General features: G+C 40.3%; 1 protein-coding gene across 15 annotated transcripts in view; it reads left to right on the top strand.

Annotated features, from left to right (window-relative positions):
• Positions 1-21632, top strand: part of LOC124864736 (nuclear factor 1 X-type-like) — a 203950-nt gene that overhangs the window by 52407 nt on the left and 129911 nt on the right. For 7 of the 15 annotated variants that reach the window (XM_047359622.1, XM_047359627.1, XM_047359617.1 and 4 more), the window contains one exon: positions 13054-13585. In XM_047359622.1, the coding sequence (XP_047215578.1) occupies positions 13054-13585 (532 nt within the window). Of the gene's footprint in view, positions 1-10372; positions 11128-11172; positions 11441-13053; positions 13586-17996; positions 18380-21632 lie in introns of those variants that run through there. The other 8 variants (XM_047359624.1, XM_047359623.1, XM_047359626.1 and 5 more) reach the window with 7 other exon arrangements.

The following is a 21632-nucleotide window of genomic DNA, read 5'->3' as shown; positions in this document are numbered from 1 at the left end:
ATTACACATTTGCTCTAAAATCCATATAAACTGACCCATTCACATTTGTCCAAGTTGTTGCTCTTCGTCCAGCAGCAGCGTTGCAATAACAGAGACATTAAGCCCCTCCCCTCTCTGCAGCTTCACCTCACCAAACCAATGAGCTGCTGCTGGAAGTTTTAAACTCTGCTAGCATGGCAAGTACATTCAGAAAAAAAACATATGCCACCGTCTTTAGCAGACAAGACAAAAGACGACAGCGTTGTTTGGAGGTACTTTTTCTATGAGGCAGATGGACAGGAAAAACCTAAATGCCGAGGAATGCCACAAGTTAGCTACAAGCTAACACTACGAGAGCAAGTTAAAAATGCCAGTACAGGTCCTGTATCTGAAACAGTGAAGAAAGAAACCTTTTGGATGACATAAGCTAACGCGATCTGTTCAGACATTAGGACACCCAGTGACAGTGTTCTGTTTGTCTGAGCTTCCCATGATGAAATGCGCTTCCACTCCGTTCCAGTGTGGTACGAATTAACGCAGGAAAGGTTTAATCAGGTGATGGTTCACTTGGCTACTAAATAGTGAATCAACTAAATAACCCTCCCTCCATCACTGCTTCTTTAGTTGTAAAAACATTGGGAGCTAATATGGCTAATAATAAAACAAGTTACATTGGAGCCAGACTGAAGCTGACAATTAGAGCAGAAAGAAGTAGGAACCTGCAGCCACCTACCCTGCAGCTGTGGTTGATCAATAAAGAAAATAATATAGAAATTTAGCAGAAAGACAGAAATTGTACTTAGCTGCTGCTGAATACATTTGCTGAACCAGATCCTTGTTTACATTGTAAAAAATATGTTTTGTCTGCGCCAGATCAATGTTTTGGAAACACAATTTATTTGACTTTAGAGTAATCCTTAATCATCCCTCATTTGTTTGTATGGGTATGGAAATGACATGGGAAATAGAAGCACACAGTGGCACACTAACAATAAGCAATTATAATAAAACTAAATAATTACCCACTGAATTAAAGGTACGTACTTCCATAAAGGATACTAACACTTATACTAAGTGTAATATTGTCTAACGTTTTAGCAAACAGGGAGGTGACACTAGAATTATATATTTTTTTCTAAATGAGGGTTGAACTTTGCCCCCAACTTATTGGTTTTGCCCTAAATAAGGAAGTTAAAATATAGTCATATTGTAAATCATATGTTTTCTCTAAACTAAAAAGAACTGTGCCGTTAAAAGATGTTGCTGCACTATCTAAAATAGCATCGAGTTTAAAATTTTAGTGTTGACAACCCAAGTCCTAAATGAAATCCATTGAAACCAGTTGCCTTCAGAAGTCACTGAGTCAGCAAATGTAGTAATCTCAGAACAACAATGCACATGAGCCTCAACACACCATCTCCAATGTGAAATATGGTGGCGGGAGCATCATGCTGTAGGGAAGGTTTTCTTCAGCAGATGTCGGGAAGCGGTCAGATTTGATGGGAAGATAGATGAAGCTAAGTCCAGGACAATCCAGCAAGGAAACTCGTTAAAGGTTGCAGATGGAGGTTGACCTTCCAGCAGGACAACAACCCTAAACATACTACCAACGCTACAATGGTTCAGATCAAATCATATTCACGTGGCTTAGTCACAGTTCAGACCTGAATTTGTTATCTTCAGTTGTATAATCTGATGTTTAAATAATCAGTATTCGGTTGTCCAATGAATGGACAGACCTTGAATATGTACAATGGAAATGAGGAAATGTGTCTAGAAGCTTTTTTAATCTCTCACACAAAAGGCTGTTTAAGACCTGATCATAGATTGAGAGTTCAAGTCTCCAAATCCATTATTAGGAACAGTTGCAATTCTCAATCTATTTTCACAGGGCTGATCCGAGAAGAGAAGAACAGAAGTCACTTTAGTCTTTAGCCTCTTCAGTCAAAACATTATTCCAGAGCATTTTGGGAAATGTCTGGAATTGTTCCTGAGGTTGATATAGCTTTAGATAGTTTGTACTTCTGAAATAAAAATTAGAGCATAAAATGAGCTTGCCTGCTTCTGAAACATTAGCTAATCTATCTATACATATTTTATTCCCATAACATTTCAAATATCAAGTATCTTTGTTGTATTTTGTGTAGAAATGTTTTGTTTTTAAAAATTCTCTTTAGGGCCTCCTGTTGGTTTGGATTCCCTATGCAGCTTTTAGTTCGTTTACACCTTGGGCTTGCTCTGTACGATAAGGTCCTTCTATCAGGCCTTCTGTCCAAGTACTGTTTTTAAGAGGAAGATGTGTTCGAGCTTGTCCATTTTGCAAATTTGATTGTTTTAAAATGACACAAGATCTACAGAGGTTGGAGAAGGCCTGGACCAGACTGGAATGCACGGTGCGTGCCTCTTCCTCGGCCCACCCCGCGCAGCCACCCACTCTGGGCACTTTAGCATGAAGTCACCACAAATTGCTTGCAGACTTTTCACACATACTAACTTGCCGGTTTATAAACTCGGATAAGTGCAACCAGCGCAGGACACCCAGCTCCGTGGATCTTTGGGTCAAGGGGTGGGACATTCTTAGTCACTTTCTCCCCTCCCTTATAATTGAAGATGTAATGCCTGTTTCTGATTATTAAAAGGAGCAATACTAGTGGAAGATCCCACAGCAGACAAAATATCTTGTTGAGGGCAAAGTTGAAGCCATCAGGGATCAGTTTTTTTGTCATATAAACTGTGAAATATGAAAGCCCTTCCATGAAGTTCAACACTGCATTTCAAACTCAAACCAAAAAGAAAACCACTTAAAGACCCTGACTCTGAATAATCCAGAGGCAACCTGGAAAAGTTCCCCCTCATTTGATCGTCTCAGCCTCCCTATCTGTGTCCTGGCTCTGCGTCAGTAGCCTGCGCCGGGGTGAAGGGCAAGCTGGGGGGGCCGGTGTCAGGGACACTCAGCTGGGCAGGAGAGGACACAGGGGCTGTGCTAATGAAGGGCCCAGCAGCTGGGAGGCCCTCGGGTTATATAGACCAACACTCTAATTGGCCTGATGAGATGCGGCGCATTCATGGCGAGGTCAGGCGCCGCAGGACGGAGATGGCTGCTGCCGGGTCAGATAGAAGCACCAACTTTGGAATAGCAATGAGTTTGTTTTGTGGCTCTAAACAAATCATGGAGCTTTTATTATTGTTTAGATGTGTTGAAATGATTATGGTTGAAACAATATAATGTTTTTTTTGGAACAGAATAGATCAAAATGAGTGATTTATCCTGGAAATCAAATGCATTTCTCTCTCCTTGAGAGTTTTAATTGTTTGGCTTGAGGATTTGGACTTCAGATCTCACTTCATCCCACTAATTTCTTAGGAAGGGATAGAAGTTTCCCTGACCTCCAAATATAAAGAGGCTATTTTGATTGATATGGTAGAGTGTTCGGTACATGCCAGTTCAATAAAAGTGAGGCATGTGTTTATAGCAGCCCCATTTCACTGATATCCCCAAATAAAACCCAACTGACTTCAGAAGAACATCCGTTAGAAAAAAGATGTCGTGAAGACCTAGGAGCATGACCAGCAGGGCTGGTTACTGGCATCAGAGTGTCTGAAGGCTATTAAAAGTTATGATATTTAAATCAGACATTTGGTTTTAAAACCATTTTAAAGAGATGCTAGATAAAGTGGCTGTTAGGCAGTTTCACCCCACAACCCCTCTTACTGCACACTGTCAGTCAGCTGGCTGAAAGAAGGATAATGTACTTATCCCTTTCATAGAAGAGACACAAATTTGGCTGTTTGAAAGTATTGCAAGTCTTGATGTGGAAACTAAAGGAGCCAGCTTTCAGTCTTATTATGGTAATGCTGTTTTAAAGCTGCATTTGCAGAGCTGTATGTGACGTGTGTGCAAAACAGAGGAGAAAAAAGGTACACCAGTCTGTCAGTGAGGACCTATTTTGTATTTTTAGGTCTATGTAAGGAAATCAAAATACCAAAAAATGTATGATAAAAGATATAAATGTAATATAACTGTAAAAAAGCATTATTTTAGCAAGATAAATAATTATTATTTTACGGTTACAAATAAAAGCCTGCCTGGATTATGTGTTCAAAATTTTTATTTTTTTTTCCCCCCATTTTAACTGAAAACAGTTTTCTGCATATTCCATCCAAACATTACACAAGCAAAGGAAACTGCATTTTACATGAATTACTCAGGTTATATATGTCAAAATGTAGTATTTTGATTATTATATTCCTCCAAATTAATAAAAATGCTGATATTAATTAATTAGCTGGGGGGAAACTAGCCCTCACATTGATCATCTAAACTGAGCTTGAAATGCATGATGAATTGCGTTTTTTTCGCATTAAAGAGCCTTTTCTCTCCTCGCTGAAAGAGTTAATCTCAAGTTGGCAGCCAACTCCTGCAGTCTCGGTCGGACGTGCGGAGAATCGCAAAGTCTTAAAAATCATTTATTTTGTCCTCTAATGGTTGGATCGTTTTAGAAAATATAAGTTGGGGAAGGAGGGTGGTAGGGGTAAGATATTAAATAAAACTAGACGGTCTGGAGCTTCTGTTTTCATGCATAACCCACAAGGTATGCCACTTTTCATATTAAAATGTTTTGTTCTTTTTAGATAAACTAAATCCAGCCGAATAGAAGGGTTTTAAGTGCGGAGAAAATGCGCACAAAATTCCAGATGTTGCGCTGGAATGATCCCGGGTAATTCGGGGCATGGTTTCCACTTAAGTCCCAACATTTTCACCGCCTGCTCGCTGTCTTTCCTCTCCTCTCTGTATTAATTGATGTAAACTTTTAAGACTTCTAACTGTGCTACTTGCACCCCATCCACGTGTTTCCTGGCAGAGTCCATCTTTTGTTTCTTTTTTTCCCCCGACCATCCACATTTAAAGTGCCCTCGGAGAAGAGAAAAGGAGACGCCATGGCGCATTTGTAATTGTTTTGGCTGAGATTTTTATTTATTTATTTTACTTATTAACGGGGGTCTGGGTAATCTCGTTTTTCCCTTAAAGAAGCAGCCAGGGAAAAATGTTTGGAAACATTGCAAGCATATCTGTCTATTAGGGAACGCCGCTTCGGGACCATTTGTGTAATTCTGGAGACCCTTAATGCATCCCAGGGCCTGGAGACAGTCGCTACGTTTATCTTTTTAAGAGCGAGTTGAAACAGAAACTATCAGGACAGATCTGATTCCTAACAAAGATCAGGCTCAGGTTATTAATTGTAAAGCCAAACGCGTTTTGGCTTTTAAATTCTAGGTGAGGAGGAACAATTGAGCACACAGTCTGCGCTTTAACACGCAGCTCTGACGGGCCCGTTTGCGCTGCGCAGCAGATAGCGCATGGTGCGGAAACCTGCATCAGATATTAGGCCTACCTGAACTTTTTTCTACAAATATTCACTCATAAAATAAACTGTTAGAATTTAACCACATACATTTGCATGCATTTATTTAGGTAAATTTCAGTTAATATTTGTCAGTAGCAATAAGTTTACATAGAAATACATTTAATTGCAGCTATTTTTTATATGCCCTTACTAAAAAACAAAGTTCAACTACAATTATTAAGATCATTTAGCTCATCTGGTTTATTAAAAATAAACAGAAAAATAAGAAATGGGTTTTTGATTAAGATATAATAGAGGTTGCGAAAAAAATTAAAATCTTTTCTAGCAAGGTAGCTTGTGAGTAAACCGTTTCCGTGACAACCACATTTATGGTTAATTGGTAATCATTGAGTCAGGATTATGAAGTGCAGCTTTCAAGCAAGATGCTCAGACATAGAAACATTCTCATCCACAAGTCTTATGGCAGTTCTTCACTTTTACTCTGTTGGTATATTTCTTCTTGATGCAACCCACTATAAAAAAGGAATTCAGGATAGTAATAAATATTAGCCATTAAAAATACATCGGTTTTAATCATCCTCACTAGTTTGTAACAGTTTATTTTGGCAACAAATTCTCCTAAAAACATTTAAAATATACTTTAACTGAAGGTGTTGGTTATCAACATCTTCATCAACATCAGTCAACCATAATGGTAAGGCTGATGTGTTGTATTATGAATGAATATATCATCAGTAAATCTTTAGATGTGTCACAATACTTTGACGAAGCTTCTTTAACCCGTTCAGTATCAAAGGTAATGCTAATCCCAATGCCAAACTTGTTAAGTATGCTGAGGCAGTCGCTTTCACTGAACGACACATCTTAGATAAGGTTGTCATGGAGAAGGTTCACACACCACCTTGATAGAATACATTTTAAAGGTTTTTCAGTTCTAGGCATTGATAAAATTTTTTTCTTTTTAACAGATGAGAAAGGTGATCCTAGTAAATTAGATTTGAACTGATTTTGCTGAGTAATGCCACTTTAAAAGCTGCTTTGCCGCTACATGTCAGGCCCGCACCTTTACTTGTTACATTTAGATCAGAGTCAAACACTAACTCTTACTCTCTGGCCTTCAACCCAGTATGTGTTGTTGACTGTAAGTAAATGTTATTGGACTCCTTGTTCTAGTAATTTTGTTTTTTAACTTTTACATGCTATTTCTGTGACTTATACTCTCTGACCTGTGCTTTTTATGTTCAGCTTTACTCTACAGCACTTTAGTTAACTATGAGGTCTTTTTAAAGTGATATTAGCTTATTTTATGTGCTTTTTAGCTGTTAAATGTAAACTAAACACTATTTCTTCTAAAAAATAAAAAAAAAGACTAAAATCTACCCATATGAAATGTATGCAAATTAATACATCAAATTTGTTTAGGAGATCCTAACAGTTTAGTTAATTAGAGTATAACAGTATTAGCATTATTATAGCCCCCAAACTGCAGCTAATTGGAAGAATAAATCATCATTTTCAGTTTAATTGTAAGCAATTTTTAGGGTGGATTTGTTATCAAAATAAAACCTTTGCTACTGTTAAAATTTAACTGTTGAATCTAATATTTACAAACAAATATGCTTGTTTAGAATTTAAATCATTTACTGGCTAATATTAAACAGCATACAATATAAAAATTGCTTTTTATAGTGTATATTTCTCCAGATTTGTCAGCCTAAGAGACCACAGTTATTTATAGGAAATAAACATGACTGTCTCTGTCTGTGGGAGGCATACAGGCGTAGAAAAATGACTTGAACCTCCTTGTAGTCAAATTCTGCTGACATCTGAATGGTGGTGTATTTGCATTTTGGCAGCAAAGGGGTGAACCCAGCGAGCTCTAATTCGTTGTGAAAAACAGAGACACGGCAAATCACATGTGAGTGCCAGTTATCTTCTCCGCCGTGCAACCCTAAGCTCCTGCAGGTGCAGCGGAGTGCAGATATGTAGGACTCTGAAGCACACACTTTTGTTGCTGTTATCTGTTCAGTAGATCAGACATTGGCAGTGGTCAGACAGGCTGAAGGTGTGTTCATGGCTCTTTAATGAAGCCTGTGATGTGTGTCAGTGAGACTGGGTGTTTGACACTTTTTGCTTTAAGGTTTCCTGCAGTTCAGGAAAAAAGGAAGGATCCTCAATGTAAAATTCAGACTTGTTGAAACTGAAATCTTTATCTTTTATTGTATTGCTCTTATTTTAGTGCTACATCTATAGCGGAAACTATTGCCATGTTTAAAAGTGCAAATAACCAATAAAACACTCATTCAGATCTGACTTTTAGTTATTTAATGGTTGTTCCATGTTTCTTTCTCCAAAAACAAATATAAATGAAAATGAACTTATAAAATAAACTCATATTTCTAATTTGAATATGTTTAAATAAGGAAAAGCAATAAAAAATGTTTTTTTGCATTGTGTCCAAAACCCTCTACCGTAAATGGGCAGTAATGTTACAGGTTGAAGCATGTGCTTTGCTAATGCAATGTGAGGTGTGGAAGGTTTCAGACATTTTTTTCAGTATCTATAAAAACATTGCTTCTGTTGCTGCTTTTGTACCCAAATTTGCCAAATTGAAGTGAAATTGGTGAAACTGTTTCCTTTGTGTTCCCATGTCAACCAGCTGGAAGATATTCATTTTTTATGGCCAACTAATGAAACGCAGGAGGAAATGAAATCAACAGCTGATCTCTTTAGCCCATAAATGAACTTCCCACTGTTTTTTTTTTTTTTTCTTCTGAAAGACCCTCTCTTCCACGCACAAAATGTCACACTGAACAATAAAGAATTTTTATAAGAAATAATGCTCAATATAAAGGTTACATTTATTGTGGTTGTGGTTCATTTTAGCGATGGCCTTCCCTTGATGTTATATTTTACATGTACACACAAAATGTATAGTTTCCCCATCAACCGCCTATATATTGTTCATTTTAATCATATATATACTTAAAGTGTATATTTGTTCCTAATACAGTGCAGTTAACATCTATATTGTTAGCTTCCAGCTTACTTCCTAGCTAACGGAATAGCTATTCAATGCTAACGCAAGCTAAATAAGATATTACAGTGTGGAATCTGCATTAAAATCAGAACATTAGTTTCTGGAAGCTCTTATAGAAAATATCAAGAAAATTACAACTCAGACCTGTAGTTAAAAGCGCCAGAACAAAAAATATTCCACTTAAACCGAGAACAGTAATTCAAGATGGACACCTGCACTATTATTTTCCCTCCTAATTTATTTTACTGTAAATTAAATGACAGTAGATTTGAATATTCCCAGATTGGATAGTAAATCTACAGTAATGTGCTGTGGACCATTCATGTTGTTGGGAACTAGTGAGATTATGGTGGATTTACTGTGAAAACTATTCATTAATATATTGTACAAGGTCCAGTGGTAAAGAATAGTTGCGAATTTAGTAGTTTTACTGGCGAAAACAACAAAACAATGTTTACAGTGTAGCATTTATGCATGACATATAAGCTGAAATGTGTTGCTTATATTTATTGCTACCATTTTGTAAAACCTTCTTTCCTGGCATGGTTTTTGGTCAATAAAAAATGCAGATATATTTTTTGGCAAGCTTTAAGATGGGATCAATGAGGCTTGAATAAAGTTATTACTTTTGCAAAAATAAAGAAATAAATAGAATGCAAAAAGTGAATTGGGTGTTGTAACTTCAACTTATTCTATTTTTATTAGAGCAGTTTCTCTGTGGAAGGCTTGATGATCGTTTTTACTAAGAAAATATCTACTTTTCAGAGATGGTTCCACTCTTTCTGTGCCCAGGACAGCTTTAAAAATTCTGCTTTTGTTATACTTTGTTCTAATTGTTTATTATTTTCAGAAAATGTTGTATCACACACTTGTTCCATTTATTATGGCTCTGATCCCTGTTTGGGCCAGTTTTGATTGTAAGAAATAGAACAGATCAAGTCACAACAATTCTGAGTGACCTCCTGCTGGTGGATGTTATTTATTGGATTTAATCTGCCACATTTTTTTGCAGTACAATGAGTAAAATGAAGAAAATATACTTTACATTCTGGTTGTCAAAGCAGGTATAAAACATCGTTCTGAAGAATGGTTGTGAACTGAACTCCAAAGCAAAACTACAGAAGTACAAAATGGTGAATGGGTGAAATGACCAGCAGCTGTTTTAGTACATGGGTATGAAACAGAAGTAGGAATTAATAAAGGGGAGGCATTTGGGTACGAATTGTTCAGGGGTGAACTGGAGCCTAAAGAGAGTATTTGTTGAGGTGTGGTGTTTGAGGGTAGTTGGAAACCCCCCAAATCAAATGCTGTCAGGGGCCCCATTCAGCCTTGGACCAGCTCTGGCTGTCATGCACTTGTGCCAGAGCAGGTGCAGCCTTCATAGTGGCATCATCACGGCAACACTTCCTTCTTAGAGGAGACAAATTTTAGGATCCTATCGTTGATTGCTTTGCTGTTTTTAAACAGTCTACCTTTAATTCCTGTAACCATTTTGTGGTTCCTCTCCATCCATCGCCCCTGTTTGCACAGACAGAGGAGAGTGAAGCTTGTTCCCCCCACCCTCTTCTTTGTTTGTTGCACTGAACCTCATAGCAGCTGCCGGCTGTGGTGGTGGTGGTGGTGGGGTCTGGAGGGACTTTGGTGCTGCGCGTCCTCTCTTTGCCATCCTCTGCCAAGGTGGCATAATGCAAGCGGGAGGGGGGAGGCGCGGTGAGGGGGGACATAGTAAAGATGGAGGAGGTGCAGGAGAAGACTTTTAGGCTCCTTCTCCTGAACTTTGCCTCCGTGTCAGGGTTGGAACTTGAGGTCTTGGCTCTCCCACCACCCACCCACCCCCAGCCCACTCTAACCTAACCTGGCCTCCTCCTCCTCCCCCTCGCTACTATCTCATTCTCTCTCTCTCTCTCTCTCTCTCCTCCCCTCCCTCTCGGCTCTCGAAGCGAACGCATTGGCTGGGCTGCGGGCATCTCGTTGCCAAATAGGTGGGCCTTCTCGTCGCGCTGGCAGAGGCTCAAGCGATGGTTAGGGAGAGAACGCGGAGAGGACGAGAGACGGCCAGCGAGACACAGAAAGAGAGAAAGAGGGAGAGGGAGAGAAAAGGAGAAAAAAGAAGAGGCAGCACTCGGCTTTGCCAGCGGTCTTATGCGCTCGTCCAACATTGATTCGGCTCTCGGTTTTTTTCCTCCTCGACTCTGCGCTTTGGTCTCCCCGGCCCCCCCATCTCCGCGTGTGTATGTGTGTGTGAGAGAGAGAGAGAGAGAGAGAGTGTGTGTGCGTGTGTGTGTGTGTCTGTGTGTGTGAGGCGGGCCAAGGGATCAGAACAGACACCGCTACCAATTAGGGTGCACTTTGCCAAGGATTTTTTTCAAGGCTTTTTATTTTTTGCAAAGCACAAAGGTGCATTTTTATTAATTTTCTAACAGTGCAAAGCTGTTAGTATTTCATCTAAATATTTTTTAATATTTCTAAATATTTGCCTCTAATGAAGTTCTGAATATTATTTATTCTCCCCATTTTTTTATTTCTATTTTTATTCTTTAAAAATTTTCTGAGGCTATTATTATTTTTTGTTTACACTCCCCTCCAAGTGTTTTTTTTTTATCTCCTAATTGTCCTCCACTTGCCAAACCAGCCTTTGCTTTACATTGGGGAGCGCAAAAGAAAAAAAAAAAAAAAACTGGTGCAGGAGATTTTTTTTTCACTTTAAACGCTGTGCCAAATTTATGATGAGAGTGCAAAATGGTAACTACCAGGCCGTCTGTCTTCCTCTTGCAGTGTGGTTATCTGTGGTGATTTGAGTTTGGTTTCAGTTTGTTGTGGAAATGTGACTCTGGTTGGAGCTCCCCTTGGTTTTTTTTTTTATTTTTTCCCTCCCCTGCATGGTGTGTGTATAGCGCAGATAGGGAATGCAATGGCTGAGCTTTTAGCGGCGCATTTCAGCAGCGGGCTTGTGGCGGCAAAGCTTGGCGGCGGTGAGCGGCCGGTGTGTGGCAACCCTGGCACGGGAGCGCTGTGGCGAGATCTGGGCTTTGTTGCCCAGAGATATGTAGTGAAGGTATTAGAATACCTTGTGCCACCCTTCCTTCCAACCCCCCCCCCCCCCCCTTTAAACAGCAGACAACCGGGAACGCAGCTTGGCGCAGTTTTTCTTCTGATTTTTATTTCTACCTGTGCATATTTGCTGTTGTTTTGCTGAAACGAGCAAGATCATTTATTGCATTTTTGTATTTTACTAAGATTCAACTGTCTGTGTTTTTGCATGTGTGCATGCTTATATTTGTTGATATATATATATATATATATATATATATATATATATACACGTGTGTTTGTGATTGTGTGACAACAAATTAAAACAAACATTTTAATGTTTCAGATGTAATATTTTTCTTTTTAGGATGTACATAAATTGTTGAAATAAAATCCATTTGTTTTATTATGGCTAGATTTTATTAAAATTACACCTTAGAGACATGTAAAAAAATTTGGTAAATTCTAACCAAACCCAAAAATGTACTTAGTTTACTAAACTGCTTAAATTGTAACAAGACATTAAGAGGTTTGTCTTCGCATGTTAAAAAAAAAAAAAAAAACAACAACAAAAAGAACACTTGGTTTGTAATTAAGGCATATAACATTACTGATACAGAAAAAAGTTATTTTTCCTTCTTTCTGACAAGGAGATTGGTTAACCTTCTCCCTGACAACCACAGCTAAGATGTGTTGTTCATTGGCAGTGACTGCTTAAGGATTAGGAAGCAAGCGCTAAATAAAGGGATTTTGGAGTGTTCAATATTAGTAAATAAAATACTTAAAATTGTAATCAATTGTAAATTGACGTTCTTTAATGGTACATTTTTGAAATCATTAGCTGCTTCAGTTTGTTAACAAATCCTGCCTAAACAATTTAATAAGGATTTAACAGATTATCGTTCAGTAATCCATTAAGTATGGTGTCCACCGGTGAATGGTAAAGCTGATTGGTTTATATGGATTGTGTTTTAAAGGACTACATTGGCTGAGTAAAAGTTAAAAACTGTCAGAAGATTTGTAGTTGAGACAGTTTTTGTTTTGCAACGAAGATTTGTTCATATGCACTTTGAGCTCGTTTAGCTGCAGCGCTAATGCCAAAGTCAAACTATCTACTTAACTGGTTGTCCCCCATGTTAAAAAGAAGCAAAAATAAGAATTGGTTTGTGATTAAGGTATAATTACCTACTCCTACAGTAGCAAACTTGTTTCATTTATTGAAACATGGAGACATTTCTCTTACAGCCACGGCTAGTGTGCTGTTCATTAGCAACCATTGCCTCAGTGTTAGCTAGCTTGCTTGACTTTAGCATGAGCGATGTTGCTAATCTTGTTCTTATGGATACAAACTTTAATTATTGCTCTAACAATAGAAACTTTCTTAAATTTTAAACAATATCCGTAGGTAGGATTTCTTACCAAAATTAAATAGGTATTGTTGTTGGAATTTATTATTGAACCATACATGAAGAAAATATGTGCGATTAAAATAGAAATACAATTTAATACTGTATAAAGCTCTTTGGCGTAAAATTGCATATTAAAATAAAATGTCAAACCACTGTTTAACAGTTCCTTTTTTTCTTTTAAATTAAATGTCCGTTCTAGCTGCTTAATCCTTCATTCTTCTGTGCTCAGGATGAATTTCACCCCTTCATCGAGGCCCTCCTCCCCCATGTCCGTGCCTTCTCCTACACTTGGTTCAACCTGCAGGCCCGCAAGCGCAAGTACTTCAAGAAGCATGAGAAGAGAATGAGCAAGGACGAGGAGCGCGCCGTGAAGGATGAGCTGCTGGGTGAGAAGCCGGAGATCAAGCAGAAGTGGGCCTCGCGCCTGCTGGCCAAGCTCCGCAAGGACATCAGGCCAGAGTTCCGCGAGGACTTTGTGCTCACCATCACAGGAAAGAAGCCTCCCTGCTGCGTGCTGTCCAACCCCGACCAGAAGGGGAAGATCCGCCGCATCGACTGCCTCCGCCAGGCCGACAAGGTGTGGCGGCTGGACCTGGTGATGGTCATCCTATTCAAGGGCAGCCCCCTGGAGAGCACAGACGGAGAGCGGCTGGTCAAGTCGCCCCAGTGCTCCAACCATGGCCTGTGCGTCCAGCCGCACCACATCGGGGTGACAGTAAAGGAGCTGGATCTCTACCTTGCCTACTTCGTCCACACACCAGGTATGTGTTACCCATGTAGTGCAGAGTGAGTTTTTTTTGTTCATTGAGAGCACCCTATTTGGCACAGGGGTCACCATAGGTTTTGGGATTTAGCCTCCCACTCTACAATGTGTGCCAAATGGTCCTGATGCCAAGACAAATGCCACATTTTAATATTTAAAGGGACAGTGTGTGTTTTACAGTCCCCCCGCAGAAAAAAAGAGAAACAGCTTCTTTGCTGATAGATGTTTCTTTTTGCTTAGAAGATATTCTGACAGTTTGAATGATCATACTTAAACTCTGTGTTTACTAACAGATATGTTTGCACTGGTACATTTGTAGAAGCATTTGTGTGCAAATTTATCTAAATCCAAACGTGCATGTTTTGTGACGCCGTCAGTAAACAAAAACATCTGCAAGCGGGTTTATCCCTGATGTGCATGTGCTCGCGTTTGTCATGTGTCTGTAATCCTTGCGAATGGGTGGGAGATTGGTGTTTGTTTGTGTGTGTGTGTGTGTGTGTGTGTGTGTGTGTGTGTGTGTGGGGTGGTGGTGGTCTGGAGAGTGCAGTGACAGCTGGCCAACTCCCAGGTAGTTTAGGAGGCAGGCAGGCTGCAGCCCCCCAGTTGCCTCAGCCTATCAACACTCTCCACATAGACACACACACACACACACTTTTGTGCACCCTTGCACCCCGGCGCTCTACCTTGTAACACCCGGATGCTCCGCTCGCTATTTACTGGATTGTATGGATCAAAGAGTTCTCATTGTTTACACATTTTATTTTTCCTGATGCAACTTGAAAGTTAATAATATATACAAACCAGCAGGGAATCATTTGGCAGGGAGGTATTCAAAAATACAATTTAACAATTCATATTTATTTTTTTGAAATCTGTTTTTCAATTTCAAATTATGTGTTAAACAGACTGTAATCTAAAATTACAAAGCTAATCCAAATTGGAATCAAATTTATTTTATAAAATTTCAATTGGCAGCAGTAAAAACAATCCTACAGTAATTTACAGGACATTTTAATTATTAACATAATTATTATTTCTGAACAGTTTTGTTTTTGCAAATAAAGTCAGTCTGAAGCAGTTTTCTCTGAACAGATATTTAAAATTGATCTTGCTTTTAGCTTAGTATGTTAGCATCTATGGGAGTAGCTTCTGCACCGTCGTCATTGGTCCACTCTAGCATCGCTCTAGCTGCCTAGCAGAAGATCAGGTGTGAATCCTAAACATCGCTGCTTTGCTTTGCTTTTATAGCCGCTGGGTTTCAGTTCTTTTTTTGGCAGGAAGGTGGGGAACTCCCAGAGAGTTATATAGCCCCCCCAACCCCAGTCTCCTTTCAGGCAATTGTGTAACTGTTTGAGTTTGTGGTGCCTTTGTAAAGCGTCTCTTCCTGTTCCACAATGCATTGTGGCGAAGCGCCGCTCAGATCAGTGCTGGGCACAGGCTGGTGCCTCCTTCGAGTAAAGCCTTTTTTTCCCCCCTCTGTTTTGTGGCAGTATCCACTGATTCCAAAACACACCAGCGTTCTTTACTTTGTTGCTTCCTCAGCACATAAATAAAATATCTTGTAAATATCGTTTTCAGTTTTTAAACTTCGATCATTAAGTGTATTTGTTCAGGAGAGGGAGTGCTTCCTGCTCCGACTGTGCTTAGTCGTCCCACCCTTACAGCCAGAGCTGAACAGGTTTCCAGAAAGCAGGATATACATCAGAGTTTGCAAGCTGCTCGGCTTCATTCCCTGAGACACGTCGGGGTTAAACAGAGTTTAAAGAGGACGGGCAGACAGTGGCTTCACTCTGACCTTTTGTGTGGCAGTGTTACAGTTTTATTCTTAGCTCACCATTCCGGGGTGTCTGACTGTGTTTGGTGGAAGCTGTCAGTTACCATGGCCCAATGATTGGCCCGTGGCTGCCTCACCTGCCGCTGTGTTCCTGTCCTCACCCGTCCCCCCACTCTGCTGATGTCACTGTTGCCGCCGATCAGAGGTTAGGATGTGACTTCCATATCAGGAGATACCACCCCCTCACCTCCACAGTACGCGTCCACAGCCCCTTCCAAGAAAGCTTGGGCTTGTGTGTGATTTATACGGTATGATAGCCTTGATTAAAAATACTACGGTATCACGGTTTTCACATAAATATTCATAGCAAAAATGTATACCCTGATCTAATTGCATTTATGTAAAACAGAAAAGCAGTAATTATTTCTACTGTTGCGAATAATGCACTTATGGAACATATTTATTGTTGACTAAACATCCTCTACATTCAAGTTTGCTTAATGGGCAGAATATTATCCTTTTTTGTTTGTGCCCTTCATAAAGTACCACAGGCATAACAAACTAATATTAGCTGGTTAATTAGTCGGGCTGTCTGCTCTGGTAAAACAGTAGTTGTATACAGTGTTACCCTAATTAAAGCATGTTTTGGCACTCATTCATTTTCCACACCATGACTGTTGGCTTTTTACAACTGGAAATATTTTCAATTAGCCGAATTTGTCTTTCTTGTGTGCAAGTGAAACTTGTGAAAGTCTTTCCGTCAGCTGACCAGCAGTGTGCAGCTTAAAATGAGGGGCATTTTCTGACACTGCAGATCAAGGTCCCTCTTTCAAATCACTTTGACAATTACCTTTACCCAAGTAAATGAGAGTCAGTCTGAATCGTGGTCCATTTTCTTCCCATTGAATCTTCAAGTTTGTAAAGGAAGTCAGAGATGTAGAGAGAAAAGAGGGGATCAGGCCTGACATCATGTAGGCATGGGTCCCCCTTTGCTCACAGACCCCAGCTCAGTTTATGTTATTCAAAGCGTTCTGTATATGCCTGTACTGATACAGCTGCACAGTTCCAGCATTAGTCATGTTTGGAGCGCAGTCCGCCTCATACGGCTTTCATTATGTCGGGCTGTTGGGATGAAAAGCTGTTTCTGAGAGCGCAGCCTCGATGTTTGCTCTCGGCACTGGAGACAGACAGACCGCAGAGGTGCCCTGGCCAGGTCTGAAAGCCAACCGTGTGCACTTTATTTCCACAATGCTGCAGTGCAGACGTTCATTTACCCATCAGGGTGTCTTTGTGCATGGTGCCGACATTACAAATGACTGAGAGAATCTCTTTTAAAAGAGACAAACACAGGGAGGGACTTGGAAATGGACAGCGAGACTGATAGACTTAGCGCCTTCTCACGTCACGCTAATCCATCAAACACATCTTATCTGCATTGCTCAATATCCTGAGCTTCAAACGGAGATACCATAATCAGGCTGGTGGTTACATAAAGAAGAGACCAAATAGGACAGAGAGGGTTTTTTTTCACACCAAATCTTAGATTGTTGTTTTCTTGTAGCAGATTGTAGCTGCAAAAGCAGAGGCTGGAGTCCCCGTACTCTCCGAAGAAGAAGAAAATAGCTCCACAGAAGGAGCTAAAATAAAATTTTGAAAAAGTTTTTTTCTCAACTGATTGGGTTCTGCAGAGCAGGGGATTCTGTATCGAGTTCTCCTGTGTTCTGGCACCGGTCCGTACATCCTTAAACTTTCTGTCGCTTCGTTGTTGTTCCATTTTATGTGGGCAATAAAATTTGAGCTTAATCAGGGGGTCCTCAAGTGATGGGACGGCGTCAGTGACACCACGGGCTTTTAATATACGCACCGAGGCATGTAGAGGCCTCTGACAGCCACCACTTGGCCCTCTCTCAACATCCTCAGTTTCCTTCAGTCGCCAGTGTGTGATGTGTGTGTGTGTGCTACATAGAGAGGAGTAGAAAAAAGACATATAGGGGTCTCATGTAGAATATACCGATGAGTTTTGTGTGAATCTGAATGGACTCAAACAGTGCTCAGTCCATTCCTCCGACCTCCGCTGACCGTTCTTTCAGAACTTTCCATTGCTCTCTGGATCCAGCGGCTGAGCTCGAGCTTGGGATCAGGCCAACTTGCTTCATATTCACTGTAATTATCCAGTTTAGTGAATAATGTTGGGAAAGAAACACAAAAGACTAAGCGAATGATTGAATTAGGTCAAAATTTCAAACAAAAGTCTTGGTTTAGGAAATTGAAAAATTCTTTGTAGCAGAAAGTGTTTCATGGTGGCAATAAGGAGCAGATTTATTTCCTAATTTCACTGTACAGTGATTTTTAATTATTTGTTCAATTAAGAGTAATAATTAATATTTTCTCTCTTTAGCAGATTATCTAATTTCACTTTAACTAATCTTAAAAGTACAGGAATATATTTGTTTCTCAAGTTATTTAATATCATAGAAACTGCAATAAACAAATGAAATAAATCTGCATAAAACTTTTTCTGCCCTCCTAAAATAGCAAGCTTGTTTTTCCTCCAATATTCTCCCCATCATATTATTTTTACTGCCTTAACAATGTTAAATCTCTCTGCAATGGCTCCTCTCCTTCCTCTGTACAGGCGCCAGCCCTGAAATCTGTCTGTCTGCTAAAAACATACGTGTCCCCTGTGCAGGAGGGGCGGCTTGGCTCAGAGAGCCAAGCCGAGGGGCAGAGAGCAGCAGCAGGAGCGGAGAGGTGAGCCGACAAGCCGAAAAGAAGGAGAAGGAGAGAAAAGGAAGCAAGAAGAGCAGACATTTTTTATTTATTCTTTTTTTTTTGGGGTGATTTCCAGCAAGATCCCGAACAGTCCGCCTCGTGCCTTGTTCCCGCGGTCCGGCGGAGCGGAGCACAAGGAGGCTGCCCTGTAACTGGGTTAGCGCCTTTGGAAAACTGGAACAAGGCAATGCCGTAGGGTAAAAACCTGTATTTAAAACAGATGATTAAACACTTATAAAATCCTCTTAAAACACGAAACCGGAATAAAATCTCAGATGAATAAATATGTCTCTTCATTTTCTCTGGGCTTTAGTTATGTTCTCATTCACTGGTATTAGATGCCACTCATTTCTGTTCGGATGATGCTGAGCTCTGATATAAAATAAAAAGAAAAGCATAGAATGAAAATAATGCAAAATGCCATGCAGGAAACAAAGACAGAGGGAGGGCACACATTCAGGCTAGTGGGGCTGCTTGGCAGCGTTTGGCACCCGGAGCTGCAGCTCTGTTTAGAAGGTGCCAGCTTTTCAAACCGACACACAACCCCTGCCAACTTCTCCTCTTCTGCTCCTTTTCTCCCTCACTCATTTGAACATTTTCTCTCCCCTACATTTTCGCCAAACGCTCCTTCCCCTGTATGTGTCCCCTCGTGTCCTTACGGATGCCACAAACCACCTTCAGCGTGTCTTTTATACAGAATATAAATATATATGTTTGGTTTTTTTGGGGTTTTTTTGCGAGTTCGGAAAAAAATGGCCATCATGTTACCAGACGTGCTCCTTTTTTTCTTTCCTTCCAAAGTCTTTTCCTGTGAATTTTAGCAGAGCAAATATTGTTACTTGCTCTGATGGTGGATTCAGTTCCAAAAAACAAAATGGAGGATAAGGCACAGCTCTTCTCCAATCAGAGCAAGGAGCGGTTCCACATGTGGACAAGAAACATTAAATCCAACTAAGCGATTAGGATTCATTTCTCGAGTTTCCTCATTTTAACTTTGGCTAAATATTTTCAAGAAACGGCTGAGTTGGTTAATGTAGGGAATGCGGAGTGGACAGAGACCCGGGGCCCCTTCAAGACGAGGACACAGGGCTGTGAGTGATGGGAGAAAGCTTTAAACACTGGGTGTGGGGGTGGATGGAATTACCCAATAATGATCAGAAAATTAGAGCCATTATTAAGGGAGAGTAAACAGGCCTCTTTACGTGTGAACGGCCTCTATTCAGCCAGGACCTGGAGCAGGGTTGCTTTCTTCCTTTCATGGATCCACCCATGGCCTCAAGAGCCCTCCTTTTTGTTCCCTGAAATAACAGAATGAATATATGGGCCTGCCAAGGTGGGGGTCCTGCTCCCTTTGATGAGCACAGTATGGAATATAGCTCCTGACTGTACTTCACATGAGCATTACTTCCTATTTATTTCACCTGCAAACAAGCTGGCTTTCTTTCGTTTGCCTGCACTCTACTTCGCCTAATTAGCTGTTTGATGTATTTACATAAGATGGCGTGGCTAAGTTCAGACACGCTGGCAGTGTGTTTTAAAGTGTTTCTCCAAGTGCACCTGGGCGTCCATCTTTTTTTTCTTTTTCAATTATCGTCACTTAAAGCGCCACACTCCTTTACTTTCCATATCCGTAGAGTCGGCATTCGGGGGACGGCGGGTGCAAACTGTGTGCTAATGTGGCAGCAGTTTTCGTGCTCGTTGGTGCAAACGTTCTAATTAGAGGTAAACTGATAAATAAATAAAGTTGTCTCTGAACAACGGAATGACAAATGCGGAGCTCAGATGGAAGGTGGGGGTACAAAGAAATAGAGAGGGATTTATGCTCCGCAAGCTGGTCGAGAGAATAAAAGGGGCTGTGTTCCTCTTTCTTCCTTTCTTTTCCCCCCTCACATCCCATCCAAGCATTGACCTCCTTTTGCATTAATAATACTACACAATAGCAATTTTACAGTTTTTTTTTGTTTTTTTTGTATGCAAGTCCAGAATTTCGCAATTTGTTTGACATTCTTTCCTAACATGCCTTTACTTATGGCCACTTCTTAGTAGGTTTTGCAGTTATTCCATCCTCTCTCAGATGATGGATTGAACAAAGCTCTGTGAGATGCTCAAATCTTGGAATACAGTTTTAGAACCTTATCCTGCTTTAAACCTCTCCACAACTTTCACCCTGACCTGTCTGCCATGTTCCATGGTCTTCATGATGCTGTTTGTTCGTCAAAAAACCTCTGAGGCCTTCAAAGAACAGCTGGATTTAAATTTGACGGTGGAGTGTTGATCTGTCACATACAATCCAAACAAAAGACAATACTTTTTTGTGGTAGAGTGACAAAATGCAAAAACATTCTGTGGATTTCAAGTTTTTTTAAGGGACCATATCTGAACATAGCTTTTTCTAATCATCCACCTTTTTCATTCGACTCCTTTTTCATGGTGCTTCCCTTGAGGACAATGTTTATGACAGGTTAGTGTCCACTGCTGGGAAAAAACTCACCAAATCACCTTACTAACCTGACTTTCCTCTAGACGACCCAGGCCCATTTCACAAGGTTCCCTTTGGATGGTAACCTTCTCATTATACTCTTCGGCTGACTGTGCTAAACTCTGCTGTCTATAATTTCAGTCTCATTTGAATTTTCTTTGACTGCTTCAAAGCATACATTTCCTATAAAGGTGGGGAAAAAGGCTTTTTTTTTTTTTTACCCCCTTTCTGATGAGCAATAAACACAGAGGGGTCATTTTTGAAACAACAGGGTTCCGATTTTTTTTATTTATCGGAATAAACAAAGGTCCAGCAAACAGTTTTAACATTTGGACCAAGTTCAGTGTAAAATACATTAAAGATCTGTACATGCAGATTCAGAAGGACATCTGAACAGCGTTTCCATGGCCACATTGCATTTTTTCCCTCCCCTCCCTGCACCTTTCCTAGGTTTCATCCAAGGAGTGTCAGTGACTGGCCTGCTCGGCACAGTTAGTGGCCTCACAGTGCTGGGCTGTTTCCGTGGCCACTGTGTGGGCAACCGGAGCACGAAGCTCTGCCAGAGGAATCCACTCAGATCACTTTCACTGTATAGAGGGCATCCCCCGCATGCATGCAAATGGGTAACGCTCTGCCTATACAGTCGAATTAGAGGGAGGCAACGGGAGGGGGAATGGGTTGTAAAAACAACATTCATCACGGGCAATAAAGATGCGTTTTCCTTCGAGAAAAGGAAGGATATACATTTTTTCCCTGTGATGATACGATATTTCTGAACAACTTAAACACTTATCATTGGATGTGGACCAAGTGAGACATATAAAAATGTCACTGTAACTTTAGAGCTTAAATGTTATTCACACATTTGGTTATAGGCTGCGTGGCCCAGCGGGCTTTTTATTCCTCTAAGAAGCAATAAGTGCATTCTAACATGGCTGCTCAGATATAGCTTCCCTGCAGTAAGAACCAAATACAAGCAGGGAACAGAGAAGTTTTAACCTACAGGCTGTGTTGACATTG

This window comes from Girardinichthys multiradiatus, chromosome Y, assembly GCF_021462225.1.
Source record: "Girardinichthys multiradiatus isolate DD_20200921_A chromosome Y, DD_fGirMul_XY1, whole genome shotgun sequence".
Taxonomy (NCBI): domain Eukaryota; kingdom Metazoa; phylum Chordata; class Actinopteri; order Cyprinodontiformes; family Goodeidae; genus Girardinichthys; species Girardinichthys multiradiatus.
This window is presented reverse-complemented; position numbering and strand designations above follow the sequence as displayed.